The sequence below is a fragment of the Diplotaxodon limnothrissa genome, linkage group LG7 (genome assembly GCF_057381915.1).
Source record: "Diplotaxodon limnothrissa isolate DT_005_m linkage group LG7, D_limnothrissa_male_GT1.1, whole genome shotgun sequence".
In the NCBI taxonomy this organism is placed as follows: domain Eukaryota; kingdom Metazoa; phylum Chordata; class Actinopteri; order Cichliformes; family Cichlidae; genus Diplotaxodon; species Diplotaxodon limnothrissa.
This window is the reverse complement of record NC_140602.1, coordinates 47,884,652-47,903,303: the sequence shown is the minus strand read 5'-3', so window position 1 is coordinate 47,903,303 and position 18,652 is coordinate 47,884,652. Positions and strand designations below refer to the sequence as shown.

Genomic DNA, 18,652 nt, shown 5'->3' with positions numbered 1-18,652 from the left:
ACCAAATGGTGGAGAGCCCCTGGTGTTTAATCCCCAGTGGAAGTTGTCCCTTAAGAGTGTCGATAACCCACTATTGATCATTTGCCTCATCATGGTCAGTTATCAGAAGATGAGGTGCTGAATTTTAACAATAAAAAGTTAATATGCAGTGTACAGTATTAAAGTACTGACCGGCATGGATACTTTAACATATTTGGTGTAATCCCATTAACAAGTAGTTGGCGTGTTTTTATGATTAGTGCATATTTCCTGTGTTGCCATGGTGTTTTCATAAACCTTGGAAATATTTTTATAATCCTGCACGCTCAGCAGACTGATCCCCAACAAGTCCTACAGCCTGAAACAGTAGTTTCTTCCACAGGATGGCGCCAGAGACACTAGAGAGAAGAGATGGTTTCACAAAAAGGTCATTTTGTGTGTTTTTATGTGCTATCTTTGCTCATATTGGTAAATAGACTGTAGGGGTTATATGATTCTCTGTTACTGTAACTCCTGTGTGCTCTCTATTATAACCAGTCCAGTTCTTTTTGGCCACTTCAGATATTTTTATACGACTGTTATTTTATATTTGTTGCATTTTCTACCCCACTCTTGGCCAGATCTCTCTAGAAAAAGACAATTTTTATGTCAGTGACACTTTTTAGCTCGATAAATAAAAGTCACTTTACTGAAAACTGATTGCAGCCTCACTTTGTACGAGCAATCGTCTTTCTTCTTTTCTTTTCTTTTCTTTTCGTTTTTTTTTTTTTTTTTTTTTGACAAATACTAGAAATCACTACTTTACTGGAAACACACCAGGAAATACAAAATGAAACATCCTGCACAACTCTTTATTGGTTAAAGTCATGATGTGACATGATGACCTGACTGATGCTGCTGTATTTGTCAGCTGTCAGACATTATCCAGCTTCCCAAACAGGAGTTTTTAGATAAGTCATCATTATAACAAGCACAGAGCAACACAAAGTCAGACCAGAGCGGAGATTAAACACTTTGCAGGGTGTCCGGGTGGAGAAAATGTGGCTGTCGTTCCTCTCCGCACCGCTGAGAGGAATTAGGAAGGCTTTTGACTGGATGTCGCTGCATCATCAGACACTGTCCACACTTGCTTTCCTGGAGAACGAGGTAAGTAACAGCATGTTTAGGACAACTCTGCAGATTATTGTTCTGAAATGATACCATGTTACCCAATGATGAACACCTTTACACTTGTATGCCTCTCCTGATGATGTCCCGTCCTTTGCTGAGGAGCAACAGCAAGACACGACCCAGGCAGCCACATTGTGCAGCGCTAAATAAAGACAGAAACTTTATCTGTCTGTTATCTGTTGCAGCATTAGCCTAGCCTCTTCTGCTGAGATAATGGTGCAGCAGGTAAACTGATCCCTATCAGGTGTAACATATGCCATTAACAGCAATATGTCTGTGAAGGTTCTCAGTCATCCAGGTCATCGTAGTCAAAGGAGTTTGCAAAGAAAAGCGTCTGGACTTCTTTAAGTTGCTTGAAGAAAAAGATAAAGGACACTCTTTCGAGGATGCCAATGTTCACATTTTGGACAGAGAGGACAGATGGTTTGAAAGAGGAGTGAAAGAAGCCATCTATGTCCACTGTGAGCGACCATCTTTGAACAGAGGCGGGGGTTTACGACACCAACTCTCTGCCATCTATAATCCAGTTTTGAGATCCCTCCCCAGACGCCTTAACGCCCACTCACATCCTGGGCCATCTGATCTCAGGAATTCGCATAAGGTGGGGCCAGGTTTCACAATGAACACACCCGAAACTCTGGCTGATTGGGACCCACACCCAGTTTCACACATAAAGTTACCATTGACCACTGACCATTGGCTCAGGCGATTAGAGGATCATCAGGGGGTCCTTTTGTCCCTCTGTGGGGGGAAACTCCCACTAGGTTTATATCTGGGACTCTCCACCATTTGACCTTAGAACTGAAGAAGCTTCTCGGATGAGAGGTGAAACGTCTTCAAGCAACTTAAAGAAGTCCAGACGCTTTCCTTTGCAAGCTCCATTGACATATGCCATTAACACATTCACCCAGGATGCATGTCTATGTTTTACATCTTTATTTCATTAAAAAAATAAAACATAAAAAAAAGCGGTGAAAATGTTGCTTATCTAAACAAAAATAAATGCATTACTCACATTATTTAATTAATAAATATATTCATTAATAAATCTTTATGTTTAAAACTTTAGGAAAAAATCTAGGGAAATTTAAAATCTTACCAGAACATATCAGTCACAGCATGGCTCCACGTCAGTGTTTTCTTCACCGGTCAGTCTTGTGTCAGATCTTGTGTAGCTGGTCAGTAGTCAGTGTTATATGTGCAGCGACAGTGCCAACCTAATGACTCAGCTATTTTTCAGTCACACAGGCTTCAGTACACAACTGGGGTGTCAGTTTACCACGAGCCACCACTCCTGTTACTGCCCTTCATTTCTCCATTGTCTGCTTACTTCATGGGCAAGAAAAGAAAATGAGATAATTTACTGATGCTAATAAAATGGCTTTTTATAGGGGTGGTGTATATTTTTACACACATATGAAAAAAGTTTTCCATCAGCTTTTTCTTAATTTTCCATCCAACGTCACCATGTCAACATAAATCTTAGAGCTGAAACAATGTTGGAGAAATAAAGTGAACAGTTTCTTTTATGAGTTTTCTTTTTGCATTTCTCTTTTTGCATTCATCAAAACAATCACATTATTTGTGTATGTCTGTTTGTGTGTGTTGCATCACTTTACATAAAAAAAAACATAAACAAGAGTAAAAAACTACCCAAAAAAAGTGTTATATCTATTGGCAGAAACTGAGTTTTCTTCTCTGTCTCTCATCTAACTAAACATATCAAATTCAGAGTTGGAGATGATGATGATGATGATATGAGTCATAAAATATCCTAAGTGTAAATGCTGAACAGGCCGAGTTAACTTTGTTGAAGTTACTTTTATGTCTTAAGGAAGGAGACAAAAGATTTTGCATCGATTGGTTAGACAGAGGGATCGAGCTGGAAAGGATTAGCAGCAGCTTTGCGTGATTAAAGAAAGAAAGAGAGAAAAGTGTGTGTCAGGAAGGTGGAAGGAGGACTTTGAGGAGTTGATGAACGGTCACAGCAGATGGAAGAGAGCATGGAAAGGTGAAGGTGTCCTCTGGAGAGAAGAGGAATAAAAGTCAGTCGAAGCAAAACCGAATACATGTGTGCGAATGAGCAGGAGACAGTGGTGAAGACAAAAGGTGGAGGTGGGTGGAGACGAGTGTCAGGGTTGACTTGTGACTGATAGATAGCAGCAAGCAAAGGCTTACAAGATGACAGTGAGACCTGAGATGTTAAGATTAGAGGAGTATCTCAGCGGGTTGGGGGGTTTGGAGACACAATTAGAAAGACAAGGCTGACATGTGCAGAGGATGTTAATGATGAAGCTGCCAAACAAAAGAGGACGACCACAGAAGGAGAACATACAGAGGTTTGGTGTGACATAACAGGATACTAGAGTGATGCAGATGATCAGCTGTGGCGACCCCTAAAGGGAGAAGCTGAAAGAAGAAGAAAACGATTATGCAGTTAAATAAAATAGAGTTGCTTTAGTAATCTCAATATGACACAACATTTATTCTTTATCTTTACTTTTGACTTTTAAATCAATTTTTCCGAACTCTTCTGTCGGACTGCATACGTTAAAGTTCCTCTGTGTGTGTATCGATTATTCTGCCATCTATTAGTAGCGTCTGTCCGTCTCGTAGCTGCTGCAGGATTGTTGTCATTTTCTGTGGCTAGCGTTTAGCGCTGGCTAGCCGTTGGATTTTTCTCTCCAACATACTCTGATCCAGCAGGTGGGTTGTGTCATTAAACCTGTATGAAGCGAGGCTCTTTAAATTAGTCAACGAAAGCTTTTAGTTGTAAAATTAGCAGCTAGCAGTCAATATTGAGTGTTGCCGGGCGCAGCTAAAAGTTGAAAACAAATGTCAGCTAACAGCTAGCTGCATTCTTAATAAGTTAGCTCGCTTAAAGCTAGCTACATAGTCTTCTGCAGTAGCTGAAAACGAAACTCTTTTCCAATTTAGACTGGCAAACAAATACAAACGTTTATTACTTACAACGTATTTCTACAGATGTCCGGTTTGTGAGGAGGAAGGCTAGACTGGTTTGATTTCACTGTAAACATAGTACCCGACATAAAATGTCCATGTTAGGTCATCGTTTCACGACGGTCCCTCACGGAAGAGCTGGGGACGTTTACTCCAAAGTTGGAGAGGGTGTCGATCACATTTTTAAAAACTCAGTTCACGTAAAATTTTCCGTTTTGCACTTTTGTGATGTAAGGAAATGCCACGCTAACATGGCCCTGTTCCAGCTGCTGTGAAGAGGACTCGACATGTCAGCTCCCCCTTCCTTTCAAAATTCTGCAAATAAAGCAGGTTTTAAGGAAGAGGGCAGGTCGTAGGTTCACTGACATCACGATGATGTCTTTAATGGGCCGCTGTCTTTGCGCTGCAACAGCTGTCAACAGCTGTCTGGCTTCAGATAATCTCATTAATGGTGGAGCCACAAAAATATGCAGCACCCTGACTGGTTATTTTATTTTAAAAGTGTAGCTGAAATTTTCATTATAATTGAGCTGAAATGAACAGAAAACGCTAATGCTAGAAGCTGGATCTGTATTTGTTCTTTATAGCTCGTGCAATAAATAATAAAAATAGAATTTCAGTCATATCTCAACTGACTGGAGTCAGAATAGGAGTTAATCTCATGGAGCCTGAGTGATGTCTTTATTTTACATTGTGTGTTTTATAAAGCAGTGAATGAGGTTTTTTATCCTTGGTTGACTCTCAACCAAAATGCAGCAAATAGAATATAAAATGCAATATACTCACATGGATAACATAAAAAGGATTATAAATGTGCAGTCATAAAAATATTTGTTTGGACAGCTTTAATTTGGAGTTGAAAGAAGCTCACAGAAACTGTCCAGTTTCCTTCCTGGCTTAAAATGGGCTTTTGGAGTTAGACCACATAGATAAGCGTGATTGGTCAAGATAAAGTTGCAATTCTGTACATTTTCCTGCCATTTCTGACCATTTAATGATCAAAAATATATTTTAAGTTTACTTTACGGACGTGTAGACTGTTGAGGGTGTACCCCCATCTCTTACCTCTTGGGAAATACTCCACAAACCTCATTTAAAGTGCTTAAAAATTTATTTTTTTAATCATTGTCCTTGTGGTTTTTCTCTGGCCAAAACCTCTTTGCTATTAGTCAGAGAATGGCTTATATTCAGATGAAACCCTGAGATATAATATTGCTGCTAATTTTTCTAACAACAACAGGGACTAATTAATCATCATCACCTAATATGTAGCAGTCCGGGAATCCATCAGCTAATTTTTCCCTCTGGAGACAATGGTCAATATTTCCGGGCCAGAGATATCTGAGACAAGACTTCCTGTTTTGATGATTTCAAGATGCACATCGACAAATGAGTTCCCTATTTTGGTATCCTAGCAGATTTTATTTTTTTTTTAACCTGAATGCAGACACAGACTGCTCAAACACAAAACCAAAAAGCTTCATAAAAAGTTGGCTCTTTTATACTTTGTGCCTGAAACCTTTGCACAGCACTATACTATACCCGTGTGTGCGTGTTACTCAGGATGTTAGGATGGAGTGTGGCCCAGTTCTGCCGGACAGCCTGGTGTTGGAGATCTTTCTGCGTCTGCCCCATGATGCTGTGCTGAGAGCTGGTCTGACCTGCCGACAGTGGCTGGCTGTCTCCAGAGATGAGTTCCTGTGGAGGGAGCTGTTCTACAGCTACTACCGCATTCCCCGCTTGGTACCCCGGCACCCTGGTAAATATCTTTATTATTTATTTGTTTCTGAGAGGAATTTAGTTACTGCTGAAATGTTCTCTCATTAATTCCAAAACCTGCCTGTGTGCAGCGGCTGTATCGTGGTACAGGGAGTTCAAGCGTCTGTTTGACTGCATCCCCTGTGTGGAGGTTCAAACTCTGAGAGAGCACACCGACCAAGTCCTTCACCTGGCTTTCTCTCATCGGGGTCACCGCTTCTCCTCCTGCTCAAAAGACTGTACTGTTAAGGTAAGATATGCTGCTGAGGTTTCTTATTGTCTATGGAGGACAAGGGGACACTTTTACTCAATTTTAGGTATTTTACTCATCTGGGGGGGTTGTTGTAGAAGATCAGTGGCAACTTGCACAAACAGTGCAAACAGAGTAAGGGAAAAATGTCTGACTACCTGTGCAGCAATGTCTTGCTGTCCAAATACATAGTGAGTATTACTCCAGGCCATAAAGTGCAAAGTATGCAGCAGTGCTCGCGGAAATTAGTGGACAACCAATGGCACAACTGAAGTACTCAATACCATCACGCAAAGAAAAAAATACAGTGTTGAGAGGACGAATAGAAGTGTAGTGGAGAGTTAGTCATGATTCCTGCTCAATCATCCAGCGCTTCCCACTGAAAACGCTTCATCCAGATGAACAGAGTCAACTTTCTGGGACAAAATATTTCTATTTTTTGGTTAAATACTTTTCGTAGAGTCGTGATTAATTAGAAAAAAAATTATGTTGGTTTTTATTTATTTGTCTAACAGTGATCAGTCTCATCTGTGACTGCAGTGGTTCAAGGAAAATGATGAGTAGTGTCAAAAAGTTTCGTGCTCTAAGAAGTTTTTATAGAAATGGTGATGCTGAAAGCTTGCATAGGCCATTTTTTATTTCTCACAGAATATTACCAAGAATAGACGAGGGACTTGCTAAATATTCAGCCCTGTGAGCAAAACCGATAGTGGCAAGGCAAGGCAAGTTTATTTGTATAGCACAATTCAACAACAAGGTGATTCAAAGTGCTTTACAGAGACATTAGAAACAAGAACAAATAAAAAGCATGATTTAAAATTGATTAAAACAAGCAAACAAACTAACTAATTAACAAACAAACAACAGTATATAAAATCAGAACAGTAGATAAAATCAGTAGTTAAATGTAAGTTTTGAAATTTAAGCTTAAAGTGTGGATTTGGTGCTTTATTCAAATGCAGCTGAGAACAGGTGAGTCTTCAACCTGGATTTAAATAAACTGAGTGTTTCAGCTGATCTGAGGCTTTCTGGGAGTTTGTTCCAGATATAAGGAGCATAAAAGCTGAATGCAGCTTCTCCGTGTCTGGTTCTGACTCTGGGAACTGATAAAAGACCGGATCCAGATGACCTGAGGGATCTGGATGGTTCATACTGGGTCAGGAGGTCATTGATGTATTTTGGTCCTAAACCATTCAGAGCTTTATAGGCCAGCATCAGAACTTTAAAGTCTATCCTCTGACGGACAGGCAGCCAGTGTAAAGACCTCAGAGCTGGACTGATGTGGTCCACTTTTTTGGTCTTAGTGAGGACTCGAGCAGCAGAGTTCTGAATGAGCTGTAGTTGTCTGACTGATTTTTTAGGTAGACCTGTAAAGATGCTCTTACAGTAATCAAGCCTACTAAAGATGAATGCATGGACTAGTTTTTCCAGGTCCTGTTGAGACATCAGATCTTTTATCCTTGATATATTCTTGAGGTGATAGTAAGCTGACTTTGTTATTGTCTTAATGTGTTTTTCTAAGTTTAGGTCTGCATCCATCACTACACCCAAATTTCTCGCCTGGTTTGTGGTTTTAAGATGTATAGATTGAAGTTCTCTGGTGACCTGTAATCGTTTTTCTTTGGCGCCAAAGACTATTACCTCAGTTTTGTTTTTGTTTAGCTGGAGAAAATTGTGGCACAACCAGTCATTGATTTCCTCAATGCATTTACCAAGAGCCTGTACAGGGCCTCGGTCTCCTGGTGACATTGTGATATATATTTGTGTGTCATCTGCATAGCTGTGATAGTTTATTTTGTTGTTGTTTATAATCTGTGCCAGTGGGAGCATGTAGATGTTAAACAGAAGGGGTCCCAAGATGGAACCTTGGGGAACTCCACATGTGATACTTGTCTGCTCAGATGTGAAGTTACCTATTGATACAAAGTATTTCCTGTTTTCTACGTATGTTTTGAACCAGTTTAGTACAGTTCCTGAAAGACCTGTCCAGTTCTCCAGTCGTTTGAGTAATATGTTGTGGTCAACTGTATCAAATGCTGCACTGAGATCCAGTAAAACTAAGACTGACATTTTTCCACTGTCTGTATTCAGACATATGTCATTAAACACTTTGGTCAGAGCGGTTTCAGTGCTGTGGTTCTGTCTAAAACCTGACTGGAAGGCATCGTAGCAATTATTCTGTTTTAAGAAGTAACTGAGCTGTTGAGAAACTGCTTTTTCAATGATCTTACTTAAAAATGGGAGATTTGAGATCGGCCTGTAGTTGTTCATTTGTGTCTTGTCAAGATTGTCCTTTTTCAGTATAGGTTTGATTACAGCAGTTTTTAGTGATTCTGGAAACACACCTGATAATAAAGAAAAGTTGACGATCTGTAACAGGTCTGACTCTAAAGTCTTTGAGACCTTTTTGAAAAAACTTGTTGGCAGGACATCTAAACAGCAGGAGGAGGAGTTCAGTTTACCTAAGATGTCCTCCAGGTCTTTGCTGTTAATAGGTTGAAACTGTTTCATGGTGTTTAAACAGTTTTTTGGTGGACACAGTACATATCCTGGATCTGCTGTTGATGTACCAATTGCTTGTCTAATTTTTTGGATTTTTTCAGTGAAGAATTTGGCAAAGTCATTGCAGGCCATGGTCGAATGAAGTTCAGCTGCCACTGACACAGGAGGGTTTGTTAGCCTGTCAACTGTAGAAAATAAGACCCGAGCATTATGGCTGTTTTTAGTGATGATGTCAGAGAAGTAGGACCTCCTTGCACTCCTCAGGTGTAAATTATAATTGTGAAGTTTCTCTTTATAGATGTCATAATGAACCTGGAGGTTTGTTTTTCTCCATCTGCGCTCAGCTTTCCTACACTCTCTTTTTTCATTTTTCACCAGTGTGGAGTTTCTCCATGGAGACTTTTTCCTTCCAGAGATAACCTTCACCTTAATGGGAGCAATAGTGTCCATTACATTTAACATGTTAGCATTGAAGCTATTGACGAGCTCATTGACTGACCCTCTGGGCAGGTCAGGTGTTAATGGGAAGACCTGGTTAAAAATTGCACTACTGTGTTCAGTTATACACCGTTTTGTGATCACTGTTGTTGATATATTTGTGTGGGCTGAGATTTCACTTTCAAAGAAAACACAGTAATGATCAGACAGGCCCACATCAGACACAGTAACCTTTGAAATGCTCAGGCCTTTGGAGATCAGTAGGTCAAGAGTGTGTCCTCTATTATGTGTGGCCTCTGTTACATGCTGAGTCAGCCCAAAGTTGCCCAGAGTGTTACTCAGGTCTTTAGTCCCTTTGTCCTGAGGGTTGTCCACATGAATGTTAAAATCCCCAGCAATAATTACACAGTCAAAATCAACACAGATCACAGACAGCAGTTCACTGAGGTCATTAAAAAAGTCTGTGCAGTATTTGGGAGGCCTGTAAACATTAAGAAACACAACTTTGGATGGGGCCTTCAGCTGTAAAGCCACATATTCAAAAGACTGAAAACTTCCAGGAGATAGCTGCTTACATTGAAATGATTCATTAAATAAGACAGCAACCCCTCCTCCTCTCCTGCTCGCCCTGACCTCACTGATAAAACTGTAGTTAGGAGGGGTCGTCTCGATGAGAACAGCTCCACTGTTACTTTGGTCCAACCAAGTTTCAGTTAAAAACATAAAATCAAGGCTGTGCTCAGTGATTAAATCATTAATTAAAAATGTTTTCCCAGCTAGAGATCTAATGTTTAATAAAGCCAACTTAAGTGTTTTAGAGGTATTACTTGTCCCCTCGTGTTTGGGAGCAGTCTGTGGCACACAAGGTATGTTTACTATGTTTAAAGATCTTTTAGAGTGCAGCTCTCTGTGTTTTGACCAGGCCACATGTCTCCTGTCACCTAAAAGTACAGAAATTTTAAAACCTTCTAGTAAACAGGGTCCCAGCTTCTCCTGGGAAAAGTCATCACTGCCATAATCCTCACAGCCCGGACCCTTCACACATCACGCATCAGACTGCGGAGACAGGGCATGAAGAGGAACTAAGGGGGGCGAGGCTGGGCAATGTGACTTCGATTGCTCTGTTGAGGGTGGGGCTCGATGGCGAACCTTTGGCCGCTCTGGTGGGGGGTTTATGGGGGACAAAAAGGGATTGGGACGGGGGGTAGATCTGAGCCCAGCATTGACCCGCTCCATCATCTCCTCAGTGAATTTCAGGTGTGGGGAGGAGGGAGAAAGGGAGGGGGAGGAGGGTGATGGCCTGTCAGGGGTTTGGGGGACTGGGGAAGGTCGTGGTCCCTTGTCCTGGTCGTTGGTGTTGTTGAGAGAGTTGGAGGCAAATAGGGACCCCTCTTCTTGCCTTAGATGTCTCTCCTTTCTGAGGCTCTTCCTCAGATGCCATGGATGTGGCGTTGGTTTCTCTAAAGTCTTATCAATATCCATCCTGCACATTCTCTCACATCTTCTCTCTTCCTGTGTGCAGCTATGGGACACTGAGCGGCCAGATGGTAATATCTCCTTGGTGCACAGCTCCAGCATGCGGCAGTTTAACTGGGGCTACACCCAGTTCTCCCAGTTCAACGCTGATGACAGCCTGCTGCTCGTCTCGGGTGTCTACCTGGGACCACACCACTCGTCATCAGGAGAAATCGCTGTCATCAGTCTAGGTAGGAACCATGAAATACTCCAAATTGCTTTTGAAACCTCATGAACATCATTAAATAGCTTGATTTGATTTACATAGTTCAGGCTCAAAGAAGGAAAAAATACTTTTTTTTAAATTTTGCGATTAATGATTACATTTCTGAATGAACTTCCATGTTAAATGCCATTTTTGGTCACATTTTATGGTGTAAGAGCTTTCACCCAACTTCATTATCCAACTCTCCAACTATGAGGTTATGCTCAGGGTTACTCATCGAACTGACAAGTCATTTAAAACGTCACGTGCTAGTCTAAGCTGCATTTGTTCATTAATGTGTTCTCTGTGACGCTCTCCCCATTCGATGCGTTGCTACAGAAAATTACACGCTGTTGTCGCGGGTCAGGAACAAGCCCTATGATGTCTTTGGCTGCTGGCTGAATGAGACCCACCTGATATCTGGAAACCTGCACTGGATAGGCAACATGACATCCTGCTCTGTGCTCTGGCTCAATAAAGCCTTCCAGGTGAGACCATAGACTGTAGCCTTGATATTATTATTATAAAATCTGCCATGCAGTTATCATAAAGGAGGAAATGAGCAATATGTGTAGTCGAGTGGAAAATGTGTGTTTCCCCTGATTTAACCTATTTTCACTGTCAACATGTGAGTCTAACTAGAGTGTGTTTGCACAGGTAGAAAGCAACTAATTGTAAGATGCGTTTGAGATCATGAAAAGCCCTCAAAGACAGCTTACATTAGTCTATGAAATTAAAAACATATACACGCTTAAATGATAATAAAACACATAAAACCACTAAACTGTAAAAACTGATCAATAGATTGTAGACTAAGGCCATGTCATAATGAACGGTTCTGAATACATGGTACCGGAGATCCGGTGTAGGCATATCCCAAAGTTTTGGGGCAGAGAAACTAAAGGCTCAGGTTATGAAAGTGAGGAGGAGGATCTAGAAAACAGGATCTTGTGTGTTATCAAGTAGGTGCTTACATGACCGTGAGCGGAAAAACCTCCCAACAGCTGAGAAAACAAAGATTGCATCCACACATTAGTAGAAAGGTGGTGTTATTTTTCTTTTTCAGTATCAAAGACTGTTGGTGAGGTATTAATCCATTTGGTTTCTTTCAATAACTCTGAGAAATTTGGTTTGTTTTCTTTTTTTCAAAGCAGCAGACTGTAAACATATTTGTTTCTATTTAATTTTAATATGGCAGTGCTCTGTGGGTTTGCTCTTGTTTTGGAGCACAGACTCACACATCTCTAAAATCTTGCGTATATTCAGCAAATTCAATAAAATCGAGGAGCTCGTGGTTATGAATATATGTGAGCATGTGCAGCGGTGGGTTTCCAGGGGAAAAACAAAAAATAAACGTTCCTTTCCTGCAACAGGATATCGAATCGGAGAACGTCAACGTGGTCAAGCGCCTTTTCAAGATCCAGAACATCAACGCCAGCACCATTCGCACGGTGATGGTGGCCCACTGTCGGCGGCACGATAACCCGGACTTGCTGTTGGACTATGAAGCTCAGTCTCAGGCCCGAAGGCAGAAGGGGCAGCACCACCACCAGCCTCTCCTCTTTGACTTGGCAACGTCCGGTAGCGAGGAAGAAGAGGAGCAAGAAGAGGAGGAAGAGTGCCAGAGGGGAGCGAGAAGTCACGGCCTCCCCAGTCCCCGTCTCCCTCAGCCGACCATGTCGGGACTGGAGCACGTTATACATGTAAAGAATCTGTTTGGCTTTTGTTTTGTTTTTTTAGCTTTTTCATTTTTTTAATTCAATTTCTTTTGTTGCACTTTCCTTCTTCCTCCCAGAGCCGAAAAAACGTGGGGCAGAAGGAGCTGGAGATTGAGACCCAGGTGGCTCAGTTGATGGGCAGAGCCTACACGAAGCCCCCTGACCCCAGCCTCACTGAGCCGTCCGAGTCTGGGGAGGAAGACAAAACGTACTTACTCTTCACCACCGGCAGCCTTACATACTCCCCTCACCAGATAGGTAACAAAGTTATTCAGCAACGCTGCGATATTTTCTCAAAATTGTGCCAACCCTCTCTCACCTGGAAGCTCCTTTTTCACTTTCCAGGCATTAAGCGAATCAGGCCTGAACAGATGACCACTTCGGGTCCTGTTCTCGGCGAAGAGCGAAGTTCAGACGAGTTTTTTGATTCCCTGGATCATGTTATTGATATCCACGGTCACATCATTGGCATGGGCCTTTCTCCAGACCACAGGTAATTAAATGAGAAACATTTGAGCTTATTTGATCCTGTATCAGCTTTTTAGTTTAACATCACTTCTCCTCTGTCATTGGTCAGATACCTGTATGTTAATAGCCGGGCTTGGCCAGCTGGATGTGTGATCTCAGACCCCATGTCTCCGCCCCCCATCGCCGAGGAGATCGACCTGCACGTGATTGACCTGAAGAGTTTGAGAGAGGAGAGAAGAAGCCTGCGCGCTCATCGAGCTTTCACACCCAACGATGAGTGCTTCTTCATCTTCCTGGACGTCAGCAGAGACTTTGTTGCCAGGTGTGTTTGTTATTTTATTCCTCAGACACAGAAGTTTTTCACACTTGAGCCACTCTCCACTGGGCAACAGAAAAGGAAGCGATACTGCAGTGTTGGGTAAACGTGCTCACCATTTCACTGCTCAGGATGTAAGAAATTCCCTTTTTTTCGTTTTGGCACAGTGCGTCACAGTGTGTCAGTTGTACATGACGTTATTTCTAGTAACAGGGGTGTGTCAGAATTTAAAACAGTAATCAGACAGCTCGTTTGAATGAAGACGCTGCTTTCGGATGTTAAGGTTTACACTCAGGACGTGTCAGTCGTGAGTTTGAGCAAAAAGAAAATAATGAAGCAGAAACAAAATCTTCCCTCGAAACCGAGAAGAATCTGTTCAGTATGATGGGTGCTGTCATGAAGAGATTTTCCACTTACTGTCCATATTATTCCCCCACTACTTATATAAAAACAAATATTTCCCATGGCATGTGAAGATTTTTGTTGAGAGTGACAAGGATAGAGGGACAGCTCGGATTGAGCTGGTTTGGATATGTACGGAGGAGAGATGGTGGGCATAACGGACAGTAGATGTTGAAGAGTTGCCAGGCAGGAAGAAAAGAGGTAGACCAAAGGTTCATAGATGCAGTGAAGTGACACCCATTATCACTATAAGACAAAATGTAGATCCACAGCCGATATATCAGCAAGTTTGATTTGCTTCAGATTTCTCACAAGATAGAAACCCACAACTGAGACTCGGTTGGTGTCTCCTCCTAGTCCCAAACTGGTGATCTTTTGCATTTTAGGGAAATACGATACCGCATACTGTACCATACTACACGATACTATAGCAGGTTTATTTGTAAAGCACTTGAAACCAACCACATGGACCAAAGTGGTGTACAGAAGAATAAATAAAAGACAAAAAAAAAACCTAGTAGATAAACACAAATGAAATAAATGAAATAAAATGTGTTCATAGATAAATATTAATAATCATATGCTGTTGTTTTAAGGGGTTTGTGGGCTGTGATTGTATGTTTATGTCTGAATAACTCAAATTCTGAACTCTGTGGTTTAATAGAAATATGTATAACACAGTTTTGTTAAACTCACTATTCACGATTTATTTGATTGAAACATTGATGAGGTAAAAGCGCTGCGTAACCACACACAGCTCCAGCTTCACAGGGGACTACCTTGATCTATTTCAAAGTAAAGTAAACGTATTCATGTGTTTGTCAGTTTTAATTGATATTCACTGCAAATGTTTACACACTAAATCAAACGCTCGGTAACCGCTCTGACTTACCCTCCAATCTCCCACCTGTAGTGGAGCCGAGGACAAGCACGGCTACATCTGGGACCGTCACTACAACATCTGTCTGGCGCGTCTGGCACACGACGATGTGGTGAACTCGGTGGCGTTCAGCCCCGCCGACCAGGAGCTGCTGCTGTCCGCCAGCGACGACTCCACCATCAAGGTGTGGCGTTCGCCGCGAATGATCCGCCTCGCGCAGGCCTCCGCCCGGCCGCCCAGACCACGCAGCCTCCTGCCGTCCTGGCTGAGCCGCAGCAAGAACTCCTGCATCAACGGAAAACCATGAGTCAGGCTGGAAAACACTTGAAGCGGGAGGGGGAAGCATGGTGAGGAAAGTCTGATCTTTTCCCTTTGTGGTATGAATATATACACACTCCATGTATGTGTACAGCGTGGGCACAGTCTGTTGTTTTCGCTTGAGCTCACGGTGTCGTGACCTAAAGCAGTGACTGATTCAGCTGACAGGAAACGATAGCGGCTCAGACACAAGGGGGCGCTGTTGTGCCAGCAGAACTGACTGCAGACAGAAATGATACGCAACGTTAACACAGGTAGAGATGTAGAGAGTGTAGAGCTGACGCCTAAACACAGATGCCCAAAAACTGCTCCCCTGAAAGATGGTTGTTCTCCTTTTTTTTTTTTTTTTTTTTTTTCTTTAAAAAAAAAATCAGTAAAGTTGCGTCCGAACAGTTTGGACTCCTGGATGTGACGTACACATGTATACAAAGGTCCTGCTCCTTTAGGGCAAAGTGCAACTGAGAATAAGCTGAGAAATGTTCGTTTTCCTATCAGCGGCTGTATCCAATTGACGTCTCGAGTTAAAAGTTCCTCATAAACGCTTTTCTCAAAGATTTTATAAAAGAGTATAAAACGAAAAGGGAAAAGGAGTTTGAGCTGCATTTAATGCGGTCTGCTTTTTTTGTTTGTTTGTTTTGTTTGTTTGTTTGTTTTTTGTCTGTGCCCGGGAAATGATTCATCACTATTCTATTAAATGTAGAATTACTGAGCAGTTTAATATAAGAGGAACCGCTGGCTGTGAAGAAGAGTTGTTTGTGTAGCTGAGTGTTTATTGGATCTGTATAATATAAAAATGTATTTAAACCCTTTTCATTCATTAGCATCACAACGCTGCACCCTTTATTTTGCAGAATTTTGTTAATTAATTTTGCTTTTCTTATTTAGCAACATATTGTGTCCCCCCCTCTGGAGAAAGAAACTTTACAAGTAGAGCCTTTTTAGGCAATTACCTAAATCGGGGATGTCAAATTCATTTTATGCTGCGGGCCACTTTGATCTGAAGAGAACCAGACCAGTAAAAACATTTAAGTAAACATTTAATCCCTGACATTCAACACTACATGATCGTTTTTCTACATGATAAATGTGTAAAATTGCAGAAAAAGTGGTAGCACGTTGCCCAGACTGTCCTGTATTTATAAAACGTAAAGGTTTTGTTAATTACTCTTTTGTTAAACTGTGGACCCACGTTTTTTTTTTTGTTTTTTTTGGTTGATAGTGTAAAAACAGGAATCTGTTACTTAACTGCTTTGGTGTGGTATGAATGGGGGAGGTCTGTGTGAGTCAAAAAAGCTGCAAAACTTATGAAAATACAGTAAAAATTTCCAAATCTATGCAATCTTTTCCAAAGCCGTCCATTGAAGTCTTTGCCGGGCCCATTATGGTCCTCAGGCCTTATGTTTGACACCCCGACCTCGAGCTCCAATTGGTCCTGTGGATTTTAAATGAAAGCCGCCGTTCTCCAGTTTGTCCACAGACTGCTGAACAGTGCTGTAGTGTATAAATAACTAATGTATCTCCTTAAGGATTAGAAGGCAGTGTTAATCTTTATTTTAATGTGGCACACATGTAACTTTTAATATCACTCTTTTTTTTTTTTTTTTTTAAACATTAATATGCTGTAATAAAGATATTCAGTGGATTTCATGTTGTAACTTACGTTGCGTACCAGTGCCACAGACTTTTACCCAAAGCAAAGCAATAATGAGTTTCATGGACCTTTCAGGTTGCACAAGTGGCGCCTATTACTTGAAATTAAATTCAGTTTAGAAATGCTTAAAAATATTTTGACTAATTTTATTAGTCTTTTTTTGGTAAGTTGACAAGAAACAACAGATTAAAAACACTTCCACAGAAACAGACAGAAAGTATAAAGGACTGAAGACAAATTGTGTTGAAATGTCTGTTGGTATTTACATCATACTTTAAGTCCCCTTTGAGGTGCTTTTGCTGGTAAACACAAAGCAAAACAAAAAGTAACGCATGGTTACAGCTACAGTTCAACCAGCACAAAGGTACTTTACTGGCTTCTTATTTACATTTCCACGCAGATGCCTGTATAAAGAGGACGTGACTGATTTTAAAACATGGCTTTAATTATGATTGGGCGACTGTTTCACTTGTTGACTTTTCAGAATCCCCTGTGAATCCGACACTTGAACAAGCAGGTTTCATTCAACTGAACAGTGTTTTGTTTTTTTCCCCCATGTTTTTAAATTTGTTTAAAAAGTCACAAACTTTCTCCTTTTTTCCCCCCGAGCTCCCCTTTCACTTCCTCCTCATCACACTGTCATGTTTTGCCAATGTTTGCTTCCTCATGATCATTTTTTTCCAGCTTGTGTTCTTTTCAAAACCTCCACGTTAATAAAGCGCATGCCCTGCAAATCCAGAAAACTGAACATGTGTCAGACTGATATTCTTTTCTGCCAATAAAATGTTGCTTTCTTGTGCAGTTTTTGATTAAAGGTTTTGAAAAGAGAGCTCAATGCATGCTTAGCCTTATTGTTATTGCCTGTTTGCAAGTATTTGTCAGTTAATGAAGTTTAGAAATCGACCCTGAGCGCTCTATTGGTGCAGTTTGAGTTTTCTCCAGTATCAGAGTCAAATCTAAAAATAGACACATACTACACAGGCATATTTTTAGCTTCTGTGTGAATTAAATTTTCCATCAAAGTGTCAATGCCGCTTACTAATAGTCATGTAGGGGGGAAAAAAGTACATCCCTGGTAACTGTTGTCTCTATTTTTGACATTTTTAGACATTTTATTTTTGATACAGCACCTACAGCACAGATAAAGATGATATATGTGAACCATACAGCAGGGAAATTTAGTTGTTTTTTTTTGTTTTTGTTTTTTAAGTAATTCATGAAATAATTTTATCCTGTGCATCTGAACTTGTATTGCCCACCTTTTCAGACAGCACTGGGCTTCTTGCACATTACCTACAGGAGCTGCGTCATGCCCTGAAGCCCCCGGCGCACAACTCTTCTGCTGATGCCGCAGGAGGTTTGGAGCTCTGCAGTTAGTGAGTCAGCAGAGAGTTGGTGACTTTTCTGTGATTTTTGCACCTCAGTCCTCAGCAGACCCGTGCTCTTTGACTTTGCGTGGTCTGCCACTTCATGGTTGAGTTGCTGTGGTTCCTAAATGCTTCCACTTTTCAGTAACACGACTTATAGTCAATTGCAGAGTATCTAGGAGGGGAGAAATTGCACCGACTTGTTGCCTTAGAGCATCACCCTTGAATTCAGTATGATCTTTAGAAAGACTCATTCATTTTTGACAGATGTTTGTAAAGGCAGACTGATCAGCTGGGTTTTTGATTTTCTTTATCTGAGGTGATGGGACTGAAAAGAGCAGAATTAAAATAGCACAGTCTTTAAATATTTCATCACCTATCTATAATATCATCTAAAAACTGGAGAAATCTTTTATGCATAAAGGGTCCTGCATGATTTGGAGCAACACCAGTTTTTACACAACTAGGATCCTACGTATATCAGACAAGAACCAGAAAGAGCCCAGTAGCTGGTCTGCTCGCTTCCAATGTTGACAGAAGAGGGGATGTTGTTGCCATCAAATTCAAAATGAGCTCATGTTTTTCATGCAACAATAAAATGTCTGTTTAAACATTTAATATTTTTTATGCTCTATGATAAATTAAAAAAAATGAGTTAATGAGATTTACAAAGTCACCGCATTCTGTATTTATTTAAATTTCACACAGTGTTGCAGATTTTTTAGAATTCACTTTGTATATTTAGATATTTGAC

General features: G+C 41.0%; 1 protein-coding gene and 1 long non-coding RNA gene across 2 annotated transcripts; one reads left to right on the top strand and one right to left on the bottom strand.

Moving 5' to 3' along the window:
* Nucleotides 1-824: 824 nt before the first annotated feature.
* Nucleotides 825-2,339, bottom strand: LOC146629054 (uncharacterized). The gene is made up of 3 exons (XR_014906351.1): nt 2,249-2,339; nt 1,202-1,291; nt 825-1,113 (listed from the first exon to the last, which is right to left on the bottom strand). It is a non-coding gene; the product is annotated as an uncharacterized LOC146629054 (long non-coding RNA).
* A 1,425-nt stretch (nt 2,340-3,764) lies between these two features.
* fbxw5 (F-box and WD repeat domain containing 5) lies at nt 3,765-15,231 on the top strand. The gene is made up of 10 exons (XM_085358302.1): nt 3,765-3,855; nt 5,674-5,869; nt 5,961-6,118; nt 10,581-10,764; nt 11,118-11,266; nt 12,152-12,481; nt 12,574-12,754; nt 12,842-12,989; nt 13,074-13,286; nt 14,596-15,231. Exons 2-10 carry the CDS (start codon nt 5,683-5,685, stop codon nt 14,867-14,869), a joined length of 1,824 nt encoding a protein of 607 aa, XP_085214428.1. The 5' UTR covers nt 3,765-3,855; nt 5,674-5,682; the 3' UTR covers nt 14,870-15,231.
* The last annotated feature ends 3,421 nt before the right edge of the window (nt 15,232-18,652 follow it).